The 21,098-nt window shown below is 33.5% G+C and overlaps 1 protein-coding gene across 5 annotated transcripts; it reads left to right on the top strand.

Annotated features, from left to right (window-relative positions):
* The first annotated feature begins 1,302 nt into the window (after positions 1-1,302).
* LOC124411809 (stress response protein nst1) lies at positions 1,303-20,636 on the top strand. Of its 5 annotated transcripts, none has more exons than XM_046891262.1 (7): positions 1,303-1,460; positions 3,422-3,501; positions 13,736-14,091; positions 14,919-15,059; positions 15,542-15,682; positions 16,924-17,079; positions 19,831-20,636. In XM_046891262.1, the coding sequence occupies exons 2-7, from the start codon at positions 3,456-3,458 to the stop codon at positions 19,942-19,944; spliced, it is 954 nt and encodes a 317-aa protein (XP_046747218.1). In that variant the 5' UTR covers positions 1,303-1,460; positions 3,422-3,455; the 3' UTR covers positions 19,945-20,636. The 5 variants fall into 5 exon arrangements, 4 of the variants coding, with proteins under 4 accessions (XP_046747218.1, XP_046747217.1, XP_046747219.1 ...); XR_006929711.1 differs by lacking the exons at positions 1,303-1,460; positions 3,422-3,501 and adding exons at positions 8,138-8,247; positions 10,621-10,713 and having other exon boundaries at positions 15,542-15,763; positions 16,940-17,079; XM_046891261.1 differs by lacking the exons at positions 1,303-1,460; positions 3,422-3,501 and adding exons at positions 8,138-8,247; positions 10,621-10,713.
* Positions 20,637-21,098: the final 462 nt, after the last annotated feature.

Here is a 21,098-nt window from a genome sequence, read left to right as displayed (position 1 = left end):
TTTTAATTAACATATAAAGCAAGTGTCATTTTACGATGTTTACATAGTTGAATTGTGAGATGAAATGATACTTTATTGCTAGAGTTAAAATTAACTCGGAAACATCTAATCATGGTAATTTAAGTATTTTTCGAATTATTATATTCGTAAGGTACAAAGATTTCTTTAAACACACACAAAAATGTAAAATATTGGAATTCGATATCGATATTTCCTTTCTAATCGCTTCAAAATTGGTAAAAATCTAGTGGGTTCATTTGATTTGACTCTACAATGCCGTATTTTATTCAAAAGATTATTTCCTACTGATTTTAAGTAACTGAAACAAATGTTTTTCAGCAGTTAATTTAATATCACCATTCGTTTATTATAGTCAATGTCAGTGCAATGTTGTTGAAATTAGTAGAGAATAGTAGTCAAATTTGTAGAAAATAGTTTTCTGAATAAAATGAGCTATTGTAGAGGGTAATCGAACGGCTCTAGTAGATTGTTTTAACAATTTTAAAGCGACTGGAAGCAAAGCATCGATATCTAAGCTTTCATTTACAAATCCAGTATCTTCTATTTTTATATTTCTGCAGGGATCTTTCTAGCTTACAAATATAATAATTTGACGAATACTTGATGTAAGACCATCTCGTCTTACAATTAATAAAAAACAATCCTTATTTTAATATCAGTTACAAATTATCAAAACATTAGAGTTTAGAAAACGATTGAACGGCGAAGCTGGGTGTGTTCTATGCGAGGCTAAACCCGTTACAGAACGTTTGCCTATATTTGGATGGGATTTTTGTATGTACGGTCGGTTAGCCGATCCGGAGTCAGCCTGAAGCGCAGGCGGCAGAGGACATGCGATATGTATGTACAAATACACACACGGAGGAAGGACGACACGTGAATCATCGAAGTTAAATTTTTTTCGTCTGACAACCGACAAAGAAATCCGTTGAACAAAAACGGTCGCCTCGAGATAATTTCGTACAATATAGACAAGCAAGGAAGCAAAGTGCAACTGTGTAGGCTCGCGTCGCAACGCCTCAGCGGCTGAATTACTTGTCTAAAACCCTGAAATGTAAATACCTATACATATCTATACGCTGCGATGTGTTGCCGTGCGAAATGAGCAAATAAAGGAAGGAAGCAAGAAAGAAAGAGGAGCAAGCGACGCCGGTACACGAGAGTCGGCTTCCAAATTCAAACCGGCCAATCACAGCCGAGCATCGAGCCTCTCGGCCAATCAGCATCGCCGTTGCCAGACCAATTCTACATGTGTGCGTCGGTGGCCGGGGCACAATTACAATTTACAGGGGACAGTGGACTGCTGGCAGTTGCCGATATAAGAGGATCCCTTCGCGTTGAGAGCAGCTCGTTTTCCTAACCGTCAGATACGTTCCGATCTCGACTGTCGTCTCTCTGATTTTTTCTCGTCGCCGGACTCGATTACGGAATTATTGAAAGTAAGTTTTGCCACATTATTTATCCGCCTGATATTCGCATGTTCAATAATTAATGGATTATTCAACGTGTTGGTTGAATTGTTTGAGCAAGACGTTGCTTCAGCTGCCAACCGTTCGTTCTGTTACTAACTCGCAGGCAACAGCGTTTTCCAAACAAAGAACGATACCGAGCGATCGAATGTGCGTCGGTTTTCTTTTCTTCGTGTATACTTGCCGCTTGTTTACTTGTAGACCTAGTTTTCCAGTTTTTCTCGCTCTTTCTAATCAAACTCTTATACGGTGTATTCTAAATTCTATCAAAAATATAACGAGTTGCTAAATCTTCGTGTTTCTATTTTTCTTCAAAGATCGTAACCTCTTCTCCTTTTTGATGTATGGATGACTTTGTTTTCTCGGGTTTTTGATTCGCCTTTCTCCTGGTCAAAAATTGGTGATCTAGAAGATTCTCTGTAGGAAAAAAAAATACTGTTAGTACATTTTTAAGGCGATGCTCTACATACGTATATTCGAGTAAATTACTGTGATTGCAATTTTTTTTTTTATTATTCTTACACCGAACAATGAAATCGGATTTTCATACAATCAGAATAATAGTAATGATAATAATCTCACCATTCCACAATTTTTATATTTGTAGAATAACTTTGATTAGAATCTCCGAAAAGTTCCTTTTTTCACGCTTTTATCAACAGAGCAAGCAAGTTTCTTTTCTAATAATCGTAAATTAATTTATGTCATAAAAAAGTAATTAATTTCTCCGTTTAGGTGTAATTAAAAAAATCGCATCAGGATAGGTATTTATTTGATTGAATAATGTGAATATAGATATTGTGATGTTATAATTTTGACAATTTACTGGAAAAACACATGTTTCTAATAATATTTTAAATGAATTTAAATTGATTTGAATTTATTCACCGTCTTCAGTGTCTCTCAATCGGTAGTAGTTATCGATTTTTTTTTTTTTTTTTTTTTTTTTTTTTTCACGAAACTACGTTGGTATAAAAATATTTTCGAGTGGGTGCTTGATGCCTAGTCTTGCATGCAGTGGGCACGCAGCACGCAGGTCATGCTCGGGAGAAAAAAACGGTTACATGCTTCATCGAAACACGATTGCATATGTATATAACACATTACATTGTACCGTGATCGCAATATCATTCAATTACGCAATATTTGCACAGCATCATAATAAGCATTATACAATTTTTCTATCCGACGTACGATACAATGTAATTCATTAATCCCTTGAATATTAGTGAGTCGAATCCAAGACCGAGCCTAAGACTGTGGGGTTCTGAGTAAAGCGACTTTATTGTTGTTACCAGAAGTTAGTGATTCCTTCAAATTAAGTTACAAAGTTTATACAAAGCTGTGATACGAAATTGATATTTTTTATAATGAAAATTGAAAACAACTGTTTTGTTTTTAGCACCGATTTACGCTGATATCGTTTAATCATCTCGTTTCTGATATAAACTTTTTCCGCCAATATATGTATGATTAGAAATGATTACTTGGTTCCAAAATATTCTATAAAATTTGTAACTCGTGAAATTTTGAAACCTTTAAATCGTTACCGATCTCATTCGAATAAATAATAAGTGTTTTTTTTTTTTTTTGTTTTTTTTTTTCTTGAACTCTCACCCAACACTCATCAAAGTACTAATATCCACTCAATATTGTCAATATTTTACTATACGAACAAATGAGCAGTGTTGAAATAAATACTCTATAATAGTCGCATTCAATTGTGATGTTTTCGTGACTTTATCAGTCTCATTACCAAGAACGATACGTTGAATGTATATATACATACGTGATTATATACGTTGTGAACAATGCGCAGGTATCGTCGAACTGTAATCCGCTATTTGTCAAACAGATTATAGTATAATAATATAATAATGAAGAGAATTGATTACCATTCATGGTTGTTTCATTTTTTTTCTTCCTACAAGGTGACGAATAATAAAGAGAAATAACGCAAAAAATATGGCAACCGCTACCGAAACCAACGTTCCAGTGAGCAACAGCGAGCGTGAGTAATTAATAATATATACATATTACGAAATAAAACTGTCAGAGATGTTTTCTTGCTAGAAATTTTACTGAAACGAAATATTAATACAAGGATACATCGGATGTACAGTTCAGTGAAAAAATATCAGGGTTAAAAAAATGAAAAAATACAATTAGTTGATTGAGTTGAATGTTATTGCAAAGAATTTTTTTCTTAACATGAAAAACAAAATTTACAACCGCAAATTTCAATTAAGAAAGTTGTAAGTTTATTAATAACTTTGAAGAGAATATATTAATCTTTTGTTTTATTTATTTTTTTCGCGATGCCATTTCTTTTGTGAATGGATTCTCTACGTATTGCATGAAATGAATTTTCATCAGCGTGATGTGTTCTTTAATAATAAAGCGCGTAACGAGTTGGCATAGAAATTGATGGACAAAATCGTTAATCATAAATCGTAATTCGAGAAGCGGGGCAAGTTTTTGTCAGTGAAAAAGGTTGTACAGTCGTATAAATTCTTCGAAATTATCGACGGTATAACTTAATTTTTTCTAATTTTCAATTCGTTGGTTGAAAAATTTTGAAGCTTCGATTTACTGTTAAAAAAAAAAAAAAATTGGTTTTCCTTTTTCTTTTTTAACGTTTGCGAAGAAAATCAGACAACGAATCTCCGGAGTTTTGGAAAAAGATTTGAAAATGTGAGGAAGGAGTCCATTTACTCACTGACAATGAGAGGTCAGAGCCCGTCGTCCCTCTCTTTCTCTGTCGTCTCGTCTTTGTCCCTCTCGATTTTTCCGTATAACTCTCCTTGTCAGGGATGCGCGCAGTCTGGAACTGCAACGGCAGTCAGTGACTGGTTCACTGCAGTATAAAATAGTGACTCTCAACTCGATTGCTTCTATCTTTTATCCGATACCTGACATTCGGAAGCCAAATACGTTGCTGTTTGAATGTTCAGAAAAAGTTTCTGGAGTAACACGAATGTTACATAATGAAACAGCTTCTATCGGTTACATTTATTCTCCGCAATTGACATTTTTTTTCCAATATGAAATACATGATTATCTGCAGTGTGGTGGAATGATTACTTCTATTTACATGTTTTCAGGAGTGTCTTTTTTTTTTCTTTTTTTTTTTTTGAAGAAAATAAAAACACTTGAAGCAATTTTAGGTTGAGAGCTTTATTATTAATAGTTTCAAGAATATTTTAACATTTTTTTCATCGAAATTGATAACAAAATGGCGGTACGGCGCATTCGTTCGCTTCTTATATGCGTCAGGCAGCCATTTTGTAATTAATTTCAATGAAAATTTTTGAAAATGTTCCTGAAACTATAAATAATAAAGCCCTCGAACTCGAATTGCTCTCAGCGTTTTCATTTTGTTTAAAAAAATCTCTTAAAAATGACAAATTCCATGTTTTGGACAGTCAAAAAAAATCATATCACGTAATATGTACGTTATGGCATAAAATGGAAAGCTCATCTAGATTCGGCACTTCAATACCTTCATTTCTATCATATTTTTGTTTGAAGGAGGATTTCGTTGCAGAATAGTGTTATCAATGAAAGCAGTTACCAACGGCTGAAACTAGGTTTGATGTGTCAGTAAAAAAATTTTCGTCTTCATTCTAGGTTTCAAGATGCAATTGTTTGCACACCTCTTACTTCAAACGTTAATTGTTGATTAATTCTTGACGGAAAAATGATTGAAAGATCTCTTCTTACCGCGTCTGATTATTGCGTGCGCCATATTATTTTCAGTCTTGACTGTCTGAGGTATAATCTATAAGTGGGTCTAAGCACGAAACGAATGCATGTGTAGTAAGTATTGGAAAATGTCCTCATGACGTCAGAGCCTCGTTGTCGGCGCCATTTTATTACCACATAACCTCAGGTTTTTAATTTTAATGGAGACAAATCGTAATTCTTGAAGCTTCAAATTACTTATGTCACATAAATTAATGAAAAGTAATTAATAATATATACATGTTCTACCATCCATACGCGAAACAACAGGGTCAAAGGTCAGCTGTCAGCCTCGTTGCATTAGTTTGATTTTTCCCCGCCAGATGACGCGTTGCGAAGTAACAGTCCCAATACATTCATGATACACAAAGTGATGTTAAGAGCGGTAATTATAGTGAAGCCTCATTTTCAAGAGCGTCTTGATTCAAATAACTTGAAGTATCTTGATGGAAATTCACCTGACTTCAGATGAGTTCACGTGATTTCATTACCTCGAAAAGACTTGAAGTGTCTTCAAGTGATTTCAAACTACCCGTCAATTCATCAGACTTAAAGTGTGTTCACGTGACTTCATCAAGTCCGAAGAGAATGAAGAAATGATTTCAAGTATAACGGAATGTGAATCCAAGTCGCTTCTTTACGTCGAAAAAACTTCAAGTGACTTTAGTTAACTTCACGTTCGCGTAACTTCGCGCAGGAAAAAATACTTCAAATGAACTCAAATTATTTCAAGTGACTACAACTGCAGACGAGGAGTTTATGTGACTTCAAATGAACCTAAACTACTTTCTCTACAATGTTTACACCTGACTTCGAATGAACTCTGCCGAATCGAGTAGAAGCGGTGCCTTTAGACTGAGGAAATGAACGTAGGATTCACCGTCCTTTAGAAGCTTCGAGCAAGTTTGCTCGGTGCAGGCATTTCATGTCTTGCCATTTCTGAAAATTTTCTAGTCCAACTACCGCGTGACGAATTGTCGGTTCGAAATACTTCGAATCCTCAAGTATGTCGTTATAGCTTCGAGAACGATTTCCATAACCTCTCGTTCTGAGAGAATTTTCTATCTTCAAAACGCACTTTAATGATTATAATTAACAATCGATAATTATTCATGTCACAGCTGTATGCAAAAATATAAGGTAGATATAGAAAACTCACAGATATCTGAAATATTGAATAAGACAGGAACTACTGATCACTAGATCCAGAGATAACAATGAACTGAAAAAATAAAACAAGCTACGAAAATCATTTGAAACATCCCTTCTTTTGTCCCCTCCTCCCCCCCCCGAGTCGTTTAACCAGGTCTTTGTATGAAAACAATTTACCGCACGCAACACAGTGGAAATTCAATTATTACTTGCAACGTTCGCGAGTACCTTTTTCGATGAAAAGAGGAAAAATACTGGACAGCGATAATTTCGTGTTCTCCATCTTATCCCCATACATCAGATGAAAAATAGATTTTTTTCATGCTGCTCGGAAGCGTCCGCAGCTCAGAAAGCTAAGAGGAAAGAGGGGTGAACGCCCCGGCCACTCACCTGGAAAATCTGTAAACCTGTGAAACCTGGGAACGAACGTCAGGAAATTTGAATAAGATCACGAAAAACTTGGAATTGTCAGGTAATTTAAATTCTAGTAATGAAAAAAAATAATCAAATCATCAGTTTTTTTCAATATTCAAAGTTTGGAATAAATCTTTGTTATGAAAAATTGATTTCTTTTCAAAGAGACGAAGAGAAAAACATTTAAAAAACCTTTTCAACGGCATGTAGGGGTAATTAAGGGGGTGCCCCAGTCGATTTCGACGTTAACGTATATATATATATATATATATATCTCCAAATATCAAAGTCCACGTATCTCAAATGTGAATCAGCCTCATTCTATCCGCAATTATGAACAAGAACATTCGAATTTGTTTACCTTATTAACGCAATAAAAATTCTTAAAATTCATCTCATTTCTCCATTTCTGTACCAAATGAAAATATATCGAAGTCTTTTCGTTTAGACTTGCGTATAGACCCAGGCTGTTAACCCCTGTTTCGAATTTGATATACATTGACTTCGACATCGAAATGAAATCGACTAGGACACCCCGTTAAGTATCTAAACGAATCACGACACTTTTCTACTTAAAAGTATAAAAATATCGGTTAAAAACGACGTTTTGTATCCAATAAAACGTGAAAAGTGTTTAAAAAAAATTATCAACCACGCTGGTGGAACTCTGCACCCATATCCATAGATCGAGGAGAAGATGGTGGCTGCTTCACACTACGCACGTACCTACTTGGCAATACCACGAACGTACCCTCCTTGCCGGGTGGTGTGTGGAGGTGGATATTGAACGACGCCGAGGGTCGGTGGCGCAGCCCCATCGGATCAGTCTCCCTCCGGCCACCGCCCCAGATATACCAAAAACCGCCCTTACGCCCTGCGCCTTTCCTCTGGCCGCCAGATCCGAGCCAAAACTGGCATTTCGATCGCGCTTCCTTGACGTTAGCAGAGTTCGAACAGTAAAAGAGGGGTGTAACAGAGAACCTGGAAGCGGAAGGATATAGACAAAAAACATACGTTTATATCAGAATAGTAGTATAACGGGAATAGTAGAAATATAAGATATCAAGAACAATAAAATAAAAAAAAAAAAAAAAAAATTACACACATATATATATATATATATATACATATAAATAAATATATAATATATGTATATACATATATAGTAGAAGAGACGATCGATTATTGTTGGGAAAAAGAAGTATAATTATTAGCTTTTATAGTGGGTGGATTTATTCTCGATTCGTGCCTGGAATTTTTATACTCCCGATCGAATTCGCGAAAATCGTTTTCTTTCTTGTCGTCAATTTATTAGCAGTTATTGCTAATCATCTGCAATCTAATTCTGTACAAATATAACGCGGCGTGACGATGCTGATCGGTCTGGTTCGCGATTCTGTGCTGCAATGCTTTTGCCACAGCTGCAAAGCCCCTTTGGGGTTGGTTGGTGAGTTTTTCACGTTTTTTTTTTTTGTTTTTTTTTTTTCGTTTTTGTTTTCTCTGTTTTATTATCCTCTTATCCTCTAATTATTTACTCCTGATTTTCTTACAAACGTCCAGAAAAAACGACCAGTTTTTTTTTCTTCCTCACCTCTTTTTATCCTCGAAGGAGAATAAAAATTTCACAACTTTTTCTCTTCTCAGTTTCGTTTTTTTTTTTTTTTTTTTTTTTTTTGTCCATATATTCAATTCTCTACGGCGTTTTTTTTATTCTTCACTTTATTCTTACCGTATATATATTTTTTTTTTTTTTTGGAGTGCGCGATTAAAACTTCTGCAAGAATCGTTCATACTTTGGATACTAAGAATGAACGGGGAAATAAGGAGAAGATTAAGGAAGATGGTGGCCTTTCTTCTACGACCTTCCGGGTTCAAGAAAAGCCGCTCGGTCAAATTTCAATTCGGGCTTTTTGAGCCCCACGCGTTCAATTCGGTGACGCAATGACGAGATTACATTATTTGAAAGGCACCGGATTTCTATGGTTGAAAGTTTTTTTTTTTTTTTTTTGTGCCCTCTTACTTTCCGTTTTTACAGTAATTTTCCGGTCAATATCGCTACTCTAACGGGTTATTATGCAAATACAGGTATAGCTTGTCATGTTCCTTCATGTCGGCGTCTCCAGTTTCCATGTTTTTCTGCAGTTCGATCAATTCTTGATTTTCCGACACCGGCAACAGCCAGTCACTACTATAGGGTGGGGGTCAAAACTTGAAAGGGTCAATATTGCGAATGGACGATATATCGAAATTTCAAACATGTGAAAATAAAATAACGAAAGATGATTTGTTCGAAATCTTGAGTGACTGGTTAGTAGTCATTCTGATCAGCGACACTTTCGAAAATCAACGTTTCTAACAATTCATCTTTCGTTGTTTTATTTTCACATGTTTGAAATTTCGATATTATCAGCCATTCGCAATATTTACTTTTTCAAATTTTCACACCCAATCTCGATATAATCATAAACTACACTACTTGCTTATATTACGGAAAAACTGTATAAGATTTTCTTTGTAAAAAGTTCACGAGACGCGATAAGATGAGTTCCTGCAATTCTGTACGTTAAAGCGTCGCGCACAATTCGATTGCAGCAAAAAAAAAAAAAAAAAAAAAAAAAAAAAAAAAAAAAAAAAAAAAAAAAAAAAAAAAAAAAAAACGGCGAAAAAAATTTATACGAAAAAAACGTCGTTTCAATATTTTTACAAATATTTTCTTGTTCAAACTTTTCCGTTCTATAATCAGGAAAATGTTCTCTTCCGTTTGGTTGGATTCTTTTCTTGTTTTTCGCATTCATGTTTCTATTCTCTAGAATCATTAGGAAAGTGATTGTTAGACGACATTCGTTGCGTGAAACGATCTCTCTGCGTTTATTCAATTCGTTTATTCAACGGTTATTTTTTTTTTTTTTTCTATCTACTCCAGTGAACTTTAAAAATCAAACTTCAAATTTGAACCTGCAGATTTTTTTTCTGATTCGTTTTTAATGCCGAAGGTTAAAACTCGTCATCGATTTTTCTTAGGCAAAGTTTTTATTTTATTTATTACTAATTCCTGCTCTAATTTTAAGCGCATATCAAAAAATTGCAAACCGTGTTGTATATATTTTGCGCACGTTTAGTGAAACCGGTAATTCGCTTTTTTTTACCTCTTTTTTCTATGACGTCTCAGCCTTTTCTTTTTCACCTATCTTGTTACCACGCTGTGATTAGGGTGCGGCCCAAGATGGCCACCCACCCTTAGTATTTGGTGTTCTGCACCCTCGTGTCGATGAGATCGATTTTACATTCCTGAAATATGATCGCAACACAGAAGTTTACCGCGGGCACGTTTTTTTTTCTTTTTATCCTTTTCAGTCCCGATATCCTGCACCCTCAATATAATTACCCTTAACGCTCGCACGTAGAAACGAATCATTCTCTGTGATCTCAATCACTTTATTCGTCGAATCCTGCCGAAAAGACTTACTATAAATAATTATATAAAATTTTCGAATTCTATCGTTTGAAAAATGTTGCATTTTCTTTTCTCAAGTACATATTCAAGTTTTATTCAGTTTGAAAAATATTCGTTAAAGAAGAATAGTAGAAACACATCACGACGAAGAGCTTTCATGAGTTTTCTTCTTCTTTTTTTTTTTTTAACTTTCTATGAATTTTTCTGACAAATTTTTATCATCTGCAATTGATGTTTTTGTTTTTTGATGATGAAAAAAGCGATTGATTTCACAGAGCTTTATGAAAATATTATGTTCGTGTAGATTATCATACGAACTCTTTTCATTATAATTCATTCTCACTATTTGGTAAAACCTTCTTCAAGCTGCAAGCCAACGGCGTGGTGCGCCGATCACGAAGAAGCCGGCCGGCAAAGGGAAACCACGCACGAAACAACCGAAAAAAGTCAAATTTATCAGTGAGTAAAATTTATCTGATCTGGCAAATCAGTGGTTAAGGTTTGGAAAAAAAATTACGAGTTTCTACATTTTTAACATAAGATTTTTCAATTTTTTTTACGTAATAATTTTTGGGTTGAATTTACTACCCGCAATTAGATTTTTGCGTTATTGTAGGAGAAACGAGTTCTCAAGCTACTTTTCATTTTTTACTCACAAATGTGACAGTGAAAGTTTTCAAAAAGGTGTTGTTTTGGCTTCAATTTGAAAAGGATGATGTTTCACGACTGATTTTTTCATTAATTTTAACAGCTTTTTCAATCGCAAACAATGAAATCACATGAAACAACGTATATACTGTATAATAAAAATAAATCTTACGAGCAGATTCGATCAACACAAGCTGAGATATATAAACAAGTTAAGAAATTTTTTCCCAATTAGAACGTTAAAAATGATTAAACTGTGGTATTATTGATCCAATTCTGACCAGATTTCTACAATTTACTGAAAAACTTTCATCAAATCTCTTATTATAGTCTAGTTATAACATGAAAACGTATTTGTTGACGAACATAATTTGTTGTACCGTACTTGCAGAAATCTATTTTTATAAACTTTAGCGACAGATATATGTGGAACACTTTTTTCTAACTATATCAGAAGATTTTTATACTGAAGAAAATAATTTTGAAAATATTGAAATCGGTTAAAAAATAATAGCAGAGTTTATTCATTTCTCAAAGGTTCTAATTGGAAAAACCTTTCCTAAATTTGCAGATTCATTTCTATTATATAGTAGAGATATTTTTTCATTCGTTTTATCGTTGTTGAACATTTTTGAAACAAACATTTTTTACCCTTCGTTTTCTAACCTATGATACAGATTGTGGGGCCGAACAGTTTTGAACTTGAGTTTCACATCTTGAACCATTATGCTAACATTTTTTTTTTTTTTCTCGCTACAATTTATTCCACTGCAAGACCGTGCGCCTGATGTATCCTTAATTTATTTATAACCCTATGGAGGATAGTCGTGCCGAGCCAGAATCAGCGGCGCCGACGAGACAGGAAAACTTACCGACGCTAGACGTCGCGGCGCCTAAAGGCTAATTAGACTGTAGATCGATCACAGTCGTCGGCCTCGTGTCGTGACTCATTCCGACCTGCACTTTTGCATATGCGTGTGTGTGTGTGTCTGACTATATCTCGAAATACCTTACTTTACTCTGGTAAAATGGTTTATAGGAAGGGTTTAAGTTTTTCCAAAGAACTTGATTAATAATTTTAACCCTTAAGAGGATGAAATAGGGAGTACTTACCGACCGAGTTAAATGTCACTTATTTGGACTTTAATCAATACAATAATAAATACTTTAGTTTACTCAGATAAAATGGTAAATTGGAATTGTCACTTTGCGATGCGTCATCTGGTGGAAAAAAATCAAACTAATGTAACAAGGCTGACAGCTGATCGTTGACCGTGTTTTTTCACGTGTGGATAGTAGAATAGGTATATTATTGATTAATTTTCATTAGTTTATATCACATGAGTAATTTGAAACCCCTAAGAATTACAATTTGCCTTCAGTAAAATTAAGAACTTAGGTTATCCGGTGATAAAATGGCGCCGATAAACAGGCTCTGACGTCATGAGGACATTTCTCAATAGGAAAGATTAGAGTTTTTTCGAAAAACTCGACTAATTAATTTTACCCTTTAAGAGGATGGTACAGTCAGTCCTTACCGACCGAGTTATGTGTTACTTATTTTGACTATAATCAAAGCTCACGCCTCACTGATGTAAAAATAAAAAATATCGCAGTCCATCCCACCCTCCATGCTATGCTAAATACAAACATAAGAAAAAAATTTTGATTTACGAAAGAATAACGCCAAGAAATGTACTCCTATAATTCAATTACAACTTGTTCTAGAAATACATTTCCTGGAGTTACTTTCACGTGAAATCGAAAAGTTTTTGGATAGTTTTGATCGGTATTACATGTAGGATTGCGCTAACTGCGTCATTTTTGCATCCGTCCTGCGTGCGTTTTGATGTCATGTAGTCGAAATGAGTGAGATTTTACTCAATCGGTAAAGACTGACCAAGAATTCTTTATTTATTTATATTTATTCATCTTGTCACGAAAATTAGCACAGAATTAATTGGAGAGTAGGATTTTGTCACAGAGATTTTGAATCTTTTGATTTTGATTTAGTAAGAAAAAACTTACTAAATACGAAATAATATCGTAGTTTTGCTTCTAAAAAAAGGACAATTATTGATCAAAAATTACTCTCACACGACACAAATATTCGAAAAACTTGATACTAACAGTTTTTAACTCTTGATATATCACTGATCCAAGTTATAATTTGTACTGTTTCGCATGTAGAAGTTTGAACTGGATAAGTTGATGTTCAGTTTGAGCAGGAATTCGTTACAAGCTTGGAAAAGTAAATGTCCGTTTACAATTTCCTTCCTTCTTATATGAACGTGAATCAAAAATTCTGCTCGTTTGACGCACGCTAGGAAAAAGTTTGTAGCAAAATCTCATTTATTCAGTAATGTGAAAACACTAATTGAGACTGTATTACAGTTTTATATCATACAATTGAAAGTGTTTCGACTATTCAATAATTGGTTCTGCAATAAACCTGTTAATCAGCATCAAAAGCTGATGAAAGTGCTTCGAAACCTTGTTTGACGAATTTCTAGTTGAGACATTCTTTTCACTGGACTCTACATTTGGTATATTCTTGAGGATGAACGGGCTGCATTGTCTGATCAAAATTTTGGAAAACAGGAAAAACTGTTGAAAAAATCGCCAGCAGGATTGCTTGAAATCAATATCTATACTTTAAATAGCGATACTTCCTTCAATATCTCGTTACGTTAATGTTGCTTACTTTAATCTTGTTAACTTTTGATTCGGACACTCTGGCTCATTCACCCGCAAATTCTGACCTTTTTAAACACGACGCGCAATGCACTCTGGGTAAATAGTCTAATCGTCTTCAAAATCAAATTCAATTTAGCGACTGAGATTCGATGCCAGGAGAAATCTAAGGGCGGCTTATGCTATGAAGTGATTTTGGCTGAGCCGACAGTCCCAAAACGGACTTCCTCACCACCGCAGCCAAGTCCGACTCAGCAAGTAGCGATAGAAGACAAGCTGAGAGCAGCCGAAGAAAGGCGACTCTCGCTGGAGGCCCACAAATTGGCTGCTCTTGCGACAAAGCTTGGAAAAATTGAGGAGGCATCTCGCAAAAAGGACGAGCTCAGCGCTGCCTTCATTTCTCAGACCCGCGAGGCTCTTGATGCTAAAATGACCAACACCGAGGAAAAACGAGAGGCTCACATCGCCGACCTTAAGAGCAAGCTGAAGGAACATGTGAGTTTAAATCCAAATTCATTGATTCTTGTTATATTTTACTCTCACGTTGTAGACCTCTCGCAGACTTTTAAAAGTGTCAAAAATGTTATTCAATCCATCGCTTATGTTTTAGACAATTATTTTTGCCAAAATAAATAACAAGAATCTTAAATCTCCTTTGACTTTGTCTTCGATATCTTGCTGCCAATTAAAAGTCCAATGATTATGGATTGCTTTCAATTTTTAACAATTTTACTATTTATCGTATTGTTTGTTTGCGATTGTCACGTTAAGTTTGTTTCGATCTTATCGAATTTTACAGTGTTTGGTACTAATAATTCTTATTACGTTTCGTCAGATTGTACAGAATTTTCTAACCGATTCTGACTGGATTAGTATTGAATATTACACGATATGAAGATTTGCCTTGATATTTCGGTGAATTTTATTACATCTTACTTGGATTTGAACAGATTTCAGAAATATTACAATAGTTGGTCTGCGATTTGTCAAAATTCTAATGTTTATTATCAATTATTCATGACTTGTCATTGAGTTCCACTTCAAAATATTTCACATTTATTGTTTATTCAATTCAGAGTTATAATACTATCAATTGGAATAAAAAAATCTTACGCAACATCATAAATTCGTTCGTGAATTGCAACGACCAAAACATGAAGACGAATTCAACCAATTTTCGATAATTTCTTTTCTTTGTTTTTACGCTGTGAATAAGAATATGGAAAGGACTTTCATACTTGGCGTCCATTTTCCTTATAGTCACTTTCTTAGAAGTAAAGCATAATTCCTCGATTCGCAATTAACTAATGTTTCGATCCAAGTTGGAGAGTGTGGAAAAGACTCGCCTCAGTTTGGAGCAGCAAACAGAGGAAGTTCGATGCGCGGTTGAAGAAAAGCTCAAGACTGCCGCAGCTCAGCGTGACGAAAATATTAAGAAGATGCTCGATCGCCTGAAGGAACATGTGAGTATCAATTCACGTCATGTTGCAACCGATAGAAACCAAAACGTTAAAAAGAGTCGAAGAAAAAGATAATCATGTTGGATAAATCGCACTTAATTTTCTTTTTATCTCACAGACACTGTATTCATCTTTCTTCGGTACAAAGATTAGATAAACTGTTTATAATATTGAAACATCCAAGCAACTTTATTCAGCATAAAGACTCTGATATAATTTTGCAAAGTTTAATTATTCGCTAAGAAGATCTGTTTGAAAAAAAAATTCTCTTTTTGTTTTGCGATTAAAAATATAAAGGAATTTATATTTGTTTCGAATCAATATTTTATCTTTTTTTTTTTTATCCTCTACTAGATGAATATTCTGATAATCTATAATAATATATAAATAATTGTGTGAGAAAGTGGATTTAATATTAATTATTTTTTCGTAAATTCATTTTATTGAACTAACGGTGATTGTTTTGTCGATGATAATGATAATAGGAGGACCAAGTTGTTCGCGTACGGACTGGAATGTCAGAGCGAGTGCAGCAGCTCGAATCCCAGATTCAAGGCAAATTGGATCAAGCACGCGAGCGGCGTGAGACAATAGAGCGCGAGCAGAAGGAAAAGCTGCGTAATCATGTAAGTTTAACGGCTGACGAGTTATTTTTAATTAAGATGCATGTGTACTTGAAATGTACATATATAACAAGAGAGATTTTTGTATGAATACAACATATTTAATACTAAACATAGTATTATTATATACATATCCGTGTGTATTCAATCCACTGCGCGTATATTATATACATTATAATATATACTTACAATTATTCCTTTGTAATTATACATACCAGGGCTGTGAGATTCGTCGATTAATCGTGGGTTTCGGCTAATTGTTTCTCAGATTTATCGAAAACCATCGATTTATTGGAAAGACAATTAAGACAGAGAATCGACTAATCGAAAAAAAATGTTTAATTGAAAGAATAATGAAGCGAACCTTACGATTAATCGATTAATCATACAGTTTTTATCATTCCAAGAGATCTGCGAGTTTTTCACACTTTTCAAACAAAAATAGAGATAATTTTCAATTTCTGTTTATCGTCTTTTCTGGAAATACATTTTAAAATGATTTCGGTGGAAGATTTTTGTCCTTGGTTGTTAGTAGAAGACCCAGCGCTCGCAGATTTCTGGTTTTTAGACTGTCTCCATTTATCGTGTGCCTTACTAATTAGCTGCAGAATCAGATTTCGCTGTACACAGACTCTTTCTTAGCTTTTACATCTCTCCCCGAAAACTAACTCAAGTACCTTATATTCAAAATTGAAAACTGGACATGAAAATATCTGATTTATAAACAGTGTCGCCGTAAATTGTAAATAACTTCAACCATTCAATTTCAAAGATTGTCAAATACTTGTTAACTATATTGTAATAAAGTCGTGTTATATTCTGAAATTTATTCTGAACGCTGTCATTTTTCAAAAACACTCATGTTTTTCGAGATGTAAATATCTGATTATAAAGTTTCAGTCCCTTGAAACTGTAAAGCATTATGACTTAGAAAAAAAAACAATTGATAATGAGTGAATAAAAAAGTAACTAATGAAAGAAAATGTATTTTTGAGATTCATTAACCGAGTATTACCGTCGCTACTCATTAATATCATGTCCGTGTCGAGTGAAATCAATTCTGCTGCGAGTGCACAAACGAAAAAAAGAAAGTAACAAAACAAAAAGTAAATAAAGAAAAGAAAAAAAATATGAGCAAGGTGAAAATGAAACTGATATATACATGAATGACGGAGAAGGAGAGAAAGGACTGGATAAATAAGTGAATAACATTTAAGTAAAAAGGGGTTTCAATGGTGGTCTAGAACACAGTGAAGATAGCGGAAGTGCGTCAAGTAGCCGAGGTCTTTGCGCTGAAGGCACTCGAGGCTAAAGAGCGAGAGCTCGCCATGAGGCTGACTGCTGCTGAAATCAACCGGCAGCGAGAGATTCAGCGTCGTGTTCAGGCCATTCGCCAGCATGTAATTCTCTTTGAAATTCATAAATTCTCGTCAACGATGCTTCTTGTTTTTTCGTTTCGTTGTCATCGTTGTCACATATTATTTTTGTCCTAAAATTTTCAATATTATTTCTTCGCCGTTTATATTTTATCGATCTCTGTTTTTACACCAGAAATTAGCCACTTGTCCGCTTATTTGTTATCACTATTGTTAATAATATTTATTTATTCATAAAATAATTATTTCACACGTTTTCTAGACTATCTGTTATTATAGTTTATTCTTTTTCATCCATTACCATGGTGATATTATTTTATTATTCAACGAACTTCAGACGATACTTTACAGGTTCAAAATACGATACATTTTTATGCATGTTTGCGCTGTTATACATTGATATTTTGTGTGTAGTATGTTTCGTTTTTATGCCTGCCTAGAACTTAGCGTGTTAAAACAGATCCTATTTCGACGTACATTATTCGGTTCGTTGTTATATTTCAAAGGGTCTGAAAGCATCAGATTACGAGTGAAAATTTTTATCAACTCTTACGAATTGTTGAAACCAAACAATTATTCTATCCTAGATATGTCAATTTTTATGATTAAAATTTTGTTCAGCCAAAAACTCATTTTTTTAACGATCTTCAAAATGTTACTTGTTTTCTTCTTTCTTTTAAAAACTTAATTGTAATTTTATAATCAATTGCTTAGACGGTTCCATTTAGAAATTTATGTAAATTAAAGAGGTTTTTAGTTTGTCTCAAAAAATTCAAACACTGTGTTACGTTATCGGTGTTGTATTATAAATCGTCTCGTTTTGGTACGTTTTAACAGAAAGAAAGTTTTAATCTGAATCACATATTGCAATGCTTATTGTTAGAGCGTTTAAACGATCGTTTGTTTATTCTTTTCCTTACATTTGTCTGAATCATTTCCCAAGCAAGTATCTTTTTCTCTTTGTAATGCATGAATGAAAGTTGAGATATTGAAACTTGGCAGAAAATAGGATTCTCAAGAGTTTTAGGCTCTCTGTTTCTTATAGCTAAATTCTATCTGTTTGAAAATTTGTTTATTCGATCATTTGTAAACTAGTTAATGCAAAGTTTTCGATCAATTTCTAATCGCTGTTGTGCAGAAATAGATAAGGAGGTTTTTCTTTCTTGATTTTATTACACGATGTACACACATACATGAAAGTTTTTTTCGTACAACTCTACGTTCGAAAGCAAATATCTAGTTTACACTGTTTTGAGAATTTTTGAGCCTAGCGATGCATTTCTTAACGAACACTGTCCATTGAATCGAGAATATTTCGTTTCTTTGATTTAAAATACGCAATCCAGCAAACTTGAATTTATGATATTACGTCATGATTATCATTTTTCAAATTTTCATAAAATGACTGTCTTAAAATTTATAGAAATTTATTTTCAGTTCAAAAATCGGACATTCAACCAAGCATTTTTAAATCGTTTCGAAATGTTACGTAAACGTTTTTCTTCAATCGTGATGTTTGGATAGCGATTTTTAATTGTGCATTTCTTACAAAATTGCGCATTTTAATAAAATATTGCAAATTTTCATGATAAGTAACAAACTTTGAGTTTTTGAAAAAGTCTAGGCTCGAAAATTAAAGACTTCGACTGTTTAGAAATTAGATTATTCTCATCGATGCCTAACTCGATGTGAGAGAAAAAAAAGAATCAAATTTTTTCCTACATTGTCTAACGTTCTTTAAAAAAAAATTCCAATTTTCATACTCTCAGAAAAATATCTTAAAAGTCGATTTCTCCTTCCAGAGTCTCTTATTGTTATTAAAATTTATCTTTTTCCAAAATTACATGGATCTCTGAGGTTTATTTTGAAAAATTTTTGTACGAAAGTCTTAATGCACAGAATTTTGCGATATTTTAAATAAAGAATCCACGCAGACTATTTTCTTCGATAAAACTGCACTTTAGAGAAGAATTCTGGGTCATTAAATGAATCATCGGTCATATATGTACGTACATGATTTAGCTGTTATGCAACTGAAATAGTGAAAAATTAACACACTAAGAACTACGGCTTTGGGCTGGCTTGTAAACTAGGTAGCAAAATAGTGTGTAGCTTGGAAATTGTGTGCGTGGCTCCATATGGCGACTGGTCGACTTTTTCCGTCGATCTTTTGGATATTTTTAACAACCTTCCAAACTATTTCATCAGTTTAAGACATTGTTTAATATTCTTTGAATTGTTAAACTCTACCTGTTCGATGATCCATTTTTTTTGGTAAACAGATTATCGTAACCACATATTGAAGAAAAGTAGGTCGAATACGAAAAAAAAAATTCTATCTTTCTTTAAGTCTTTTGATCTAATTTTGGTTCATGTTTTTTTGTATTATGTGAATTTGATTGAAACTTAGCGAAAATATAATCACAGAGAAGCTAATATAGTGCAGTAAAATAAAAAAATTTGCATGCAGAAAAATTCCCGAATGAAATGATCGTATCAACAATTATACTCAGATTAAAAAAAATTCTTTTCAATTCGAACAATGTTTAAAACATTATTGTTACAATTTTACTAGAATTTTTTTTTTGTAACAAAGCATAACGTGGATAAAATTTTTTTTTATCTGTTTGTTGAACTTAATTATCCTTTAGTTTGATGGAAAAAGTAAGCCGCAGTTGACAAAGAAGCGACGTATGCACAGTTGAGGTATTTTTTATTGGCTGAGTGTGTTACTTCCTGTTAATGATATTGACTAATAATTGCTTGTTACAAAAGGAGAGGCGTGCTGAGATAGTGAGGCAGAACAAAGCAGCACTTGCTGGACAAGAATCAAAGACAGGGGATCAGCCAAGCTCGCCGGTGGAAAAGGAGACAGCCAGCTCTGGTTAAATTTCCTTCTTCCCTTTCTCATTTAATAATAAACATCATTTTCCAACGTTCTATACATATATTTTGCTAGGGCGTAACGATTGTTCCCGTCATGATGTGCGTAGCGAATTCGTACTGATACACTGAAGAGGATTCATTACATGTAAACGAATGAGGAGGCTTTGGGCGACGTTCGAATCTTGTGACAAATATTTACAGACGATTCGACGCGTTGATGGATTACAATTTTCTTCTTTTCAACTTCACTTCGCGTTACATGTTAGTCTGTTTCATTTTTCTATCAAAAAATTACGCTTTAATTTTTTCAACCGTCGCCTGGATTATCATTATTTTTTTTTTTTTTTTTCTTTTTTCTTCTAGTACCGAATTATTCAGTCTAAGTTATTGAAAAATATATCACGATGACTATCTAGCCGTTGATATAATTTTTAAATATAGTCACTTATTTTTCATTTTCACTTTTATGTATTTTTATTTATTTTTCTTTTACCTTTAATCGTGTTCTATTCAGTGATTTAAATATAAAAAATGAAAAGGCCACGTGAAAATTAAGAAGGACTTCAGTAAATATCCTCTGCGTAACAAAGTAACGAGATAATCGCCTGCGAAATATATATGGAATCGCTATTAATAACTATTAAAATAACAGTTTAATTTTTATGCTTGTGACAAAATGAAACTTATTCACAAAATGAAAACAAAAATCGCGCATTTAAATGTTATTATATTTACGTAATAATTTTACTTAGTTTCCTTTTGTTTCATTAGTTATAAAGCTTTGAATTTAAGTCTGTTAGGCTATCATTACTATACTATTATTATTAAGTGTTTTCTTTTTATAATTTTCTACAATTCTCACCTGTTTTGATACGAATTTTGTATTTGTTTCTTCGAATGACCGTAAAGGAAGTTTAAAAGAAATGCAAAATAAGCTGAAGTAAATTTTTCAAACGTTCAGAGGAGAATAATCGATATCACAATATGAAACTGATAAGAAATAAATCTATACTTTTTAACTATTACTATAATTTCTTTTTTATTTATGTTTATCGGTTATTGTTATTATTATTATTATTATTATTATTATCATCAACAAGAAATAGTGACAAATCGAATAACGAAACAAAAATCACTACTGATAAAGAATTGAATAA

The sequence above is a fragment of the Diprion similis genome, chromosome 10, assembly GCF_021155765.1.
Source record: "Diprion similis isolate iyDipSimi1 chromosome 10, iyDipSimi1.1, whole genome shotgun sequence".
NCBI lineage: Eukaryota > Metazoa > Arthropoda > Insecta > Hymenoptera > Diprionidae > Diprion > Diprion similis.
Note: the sequence above shows the minus strand (reverse complement) of the source record. Positions and strands in the feature narration are given on the sequence as shown.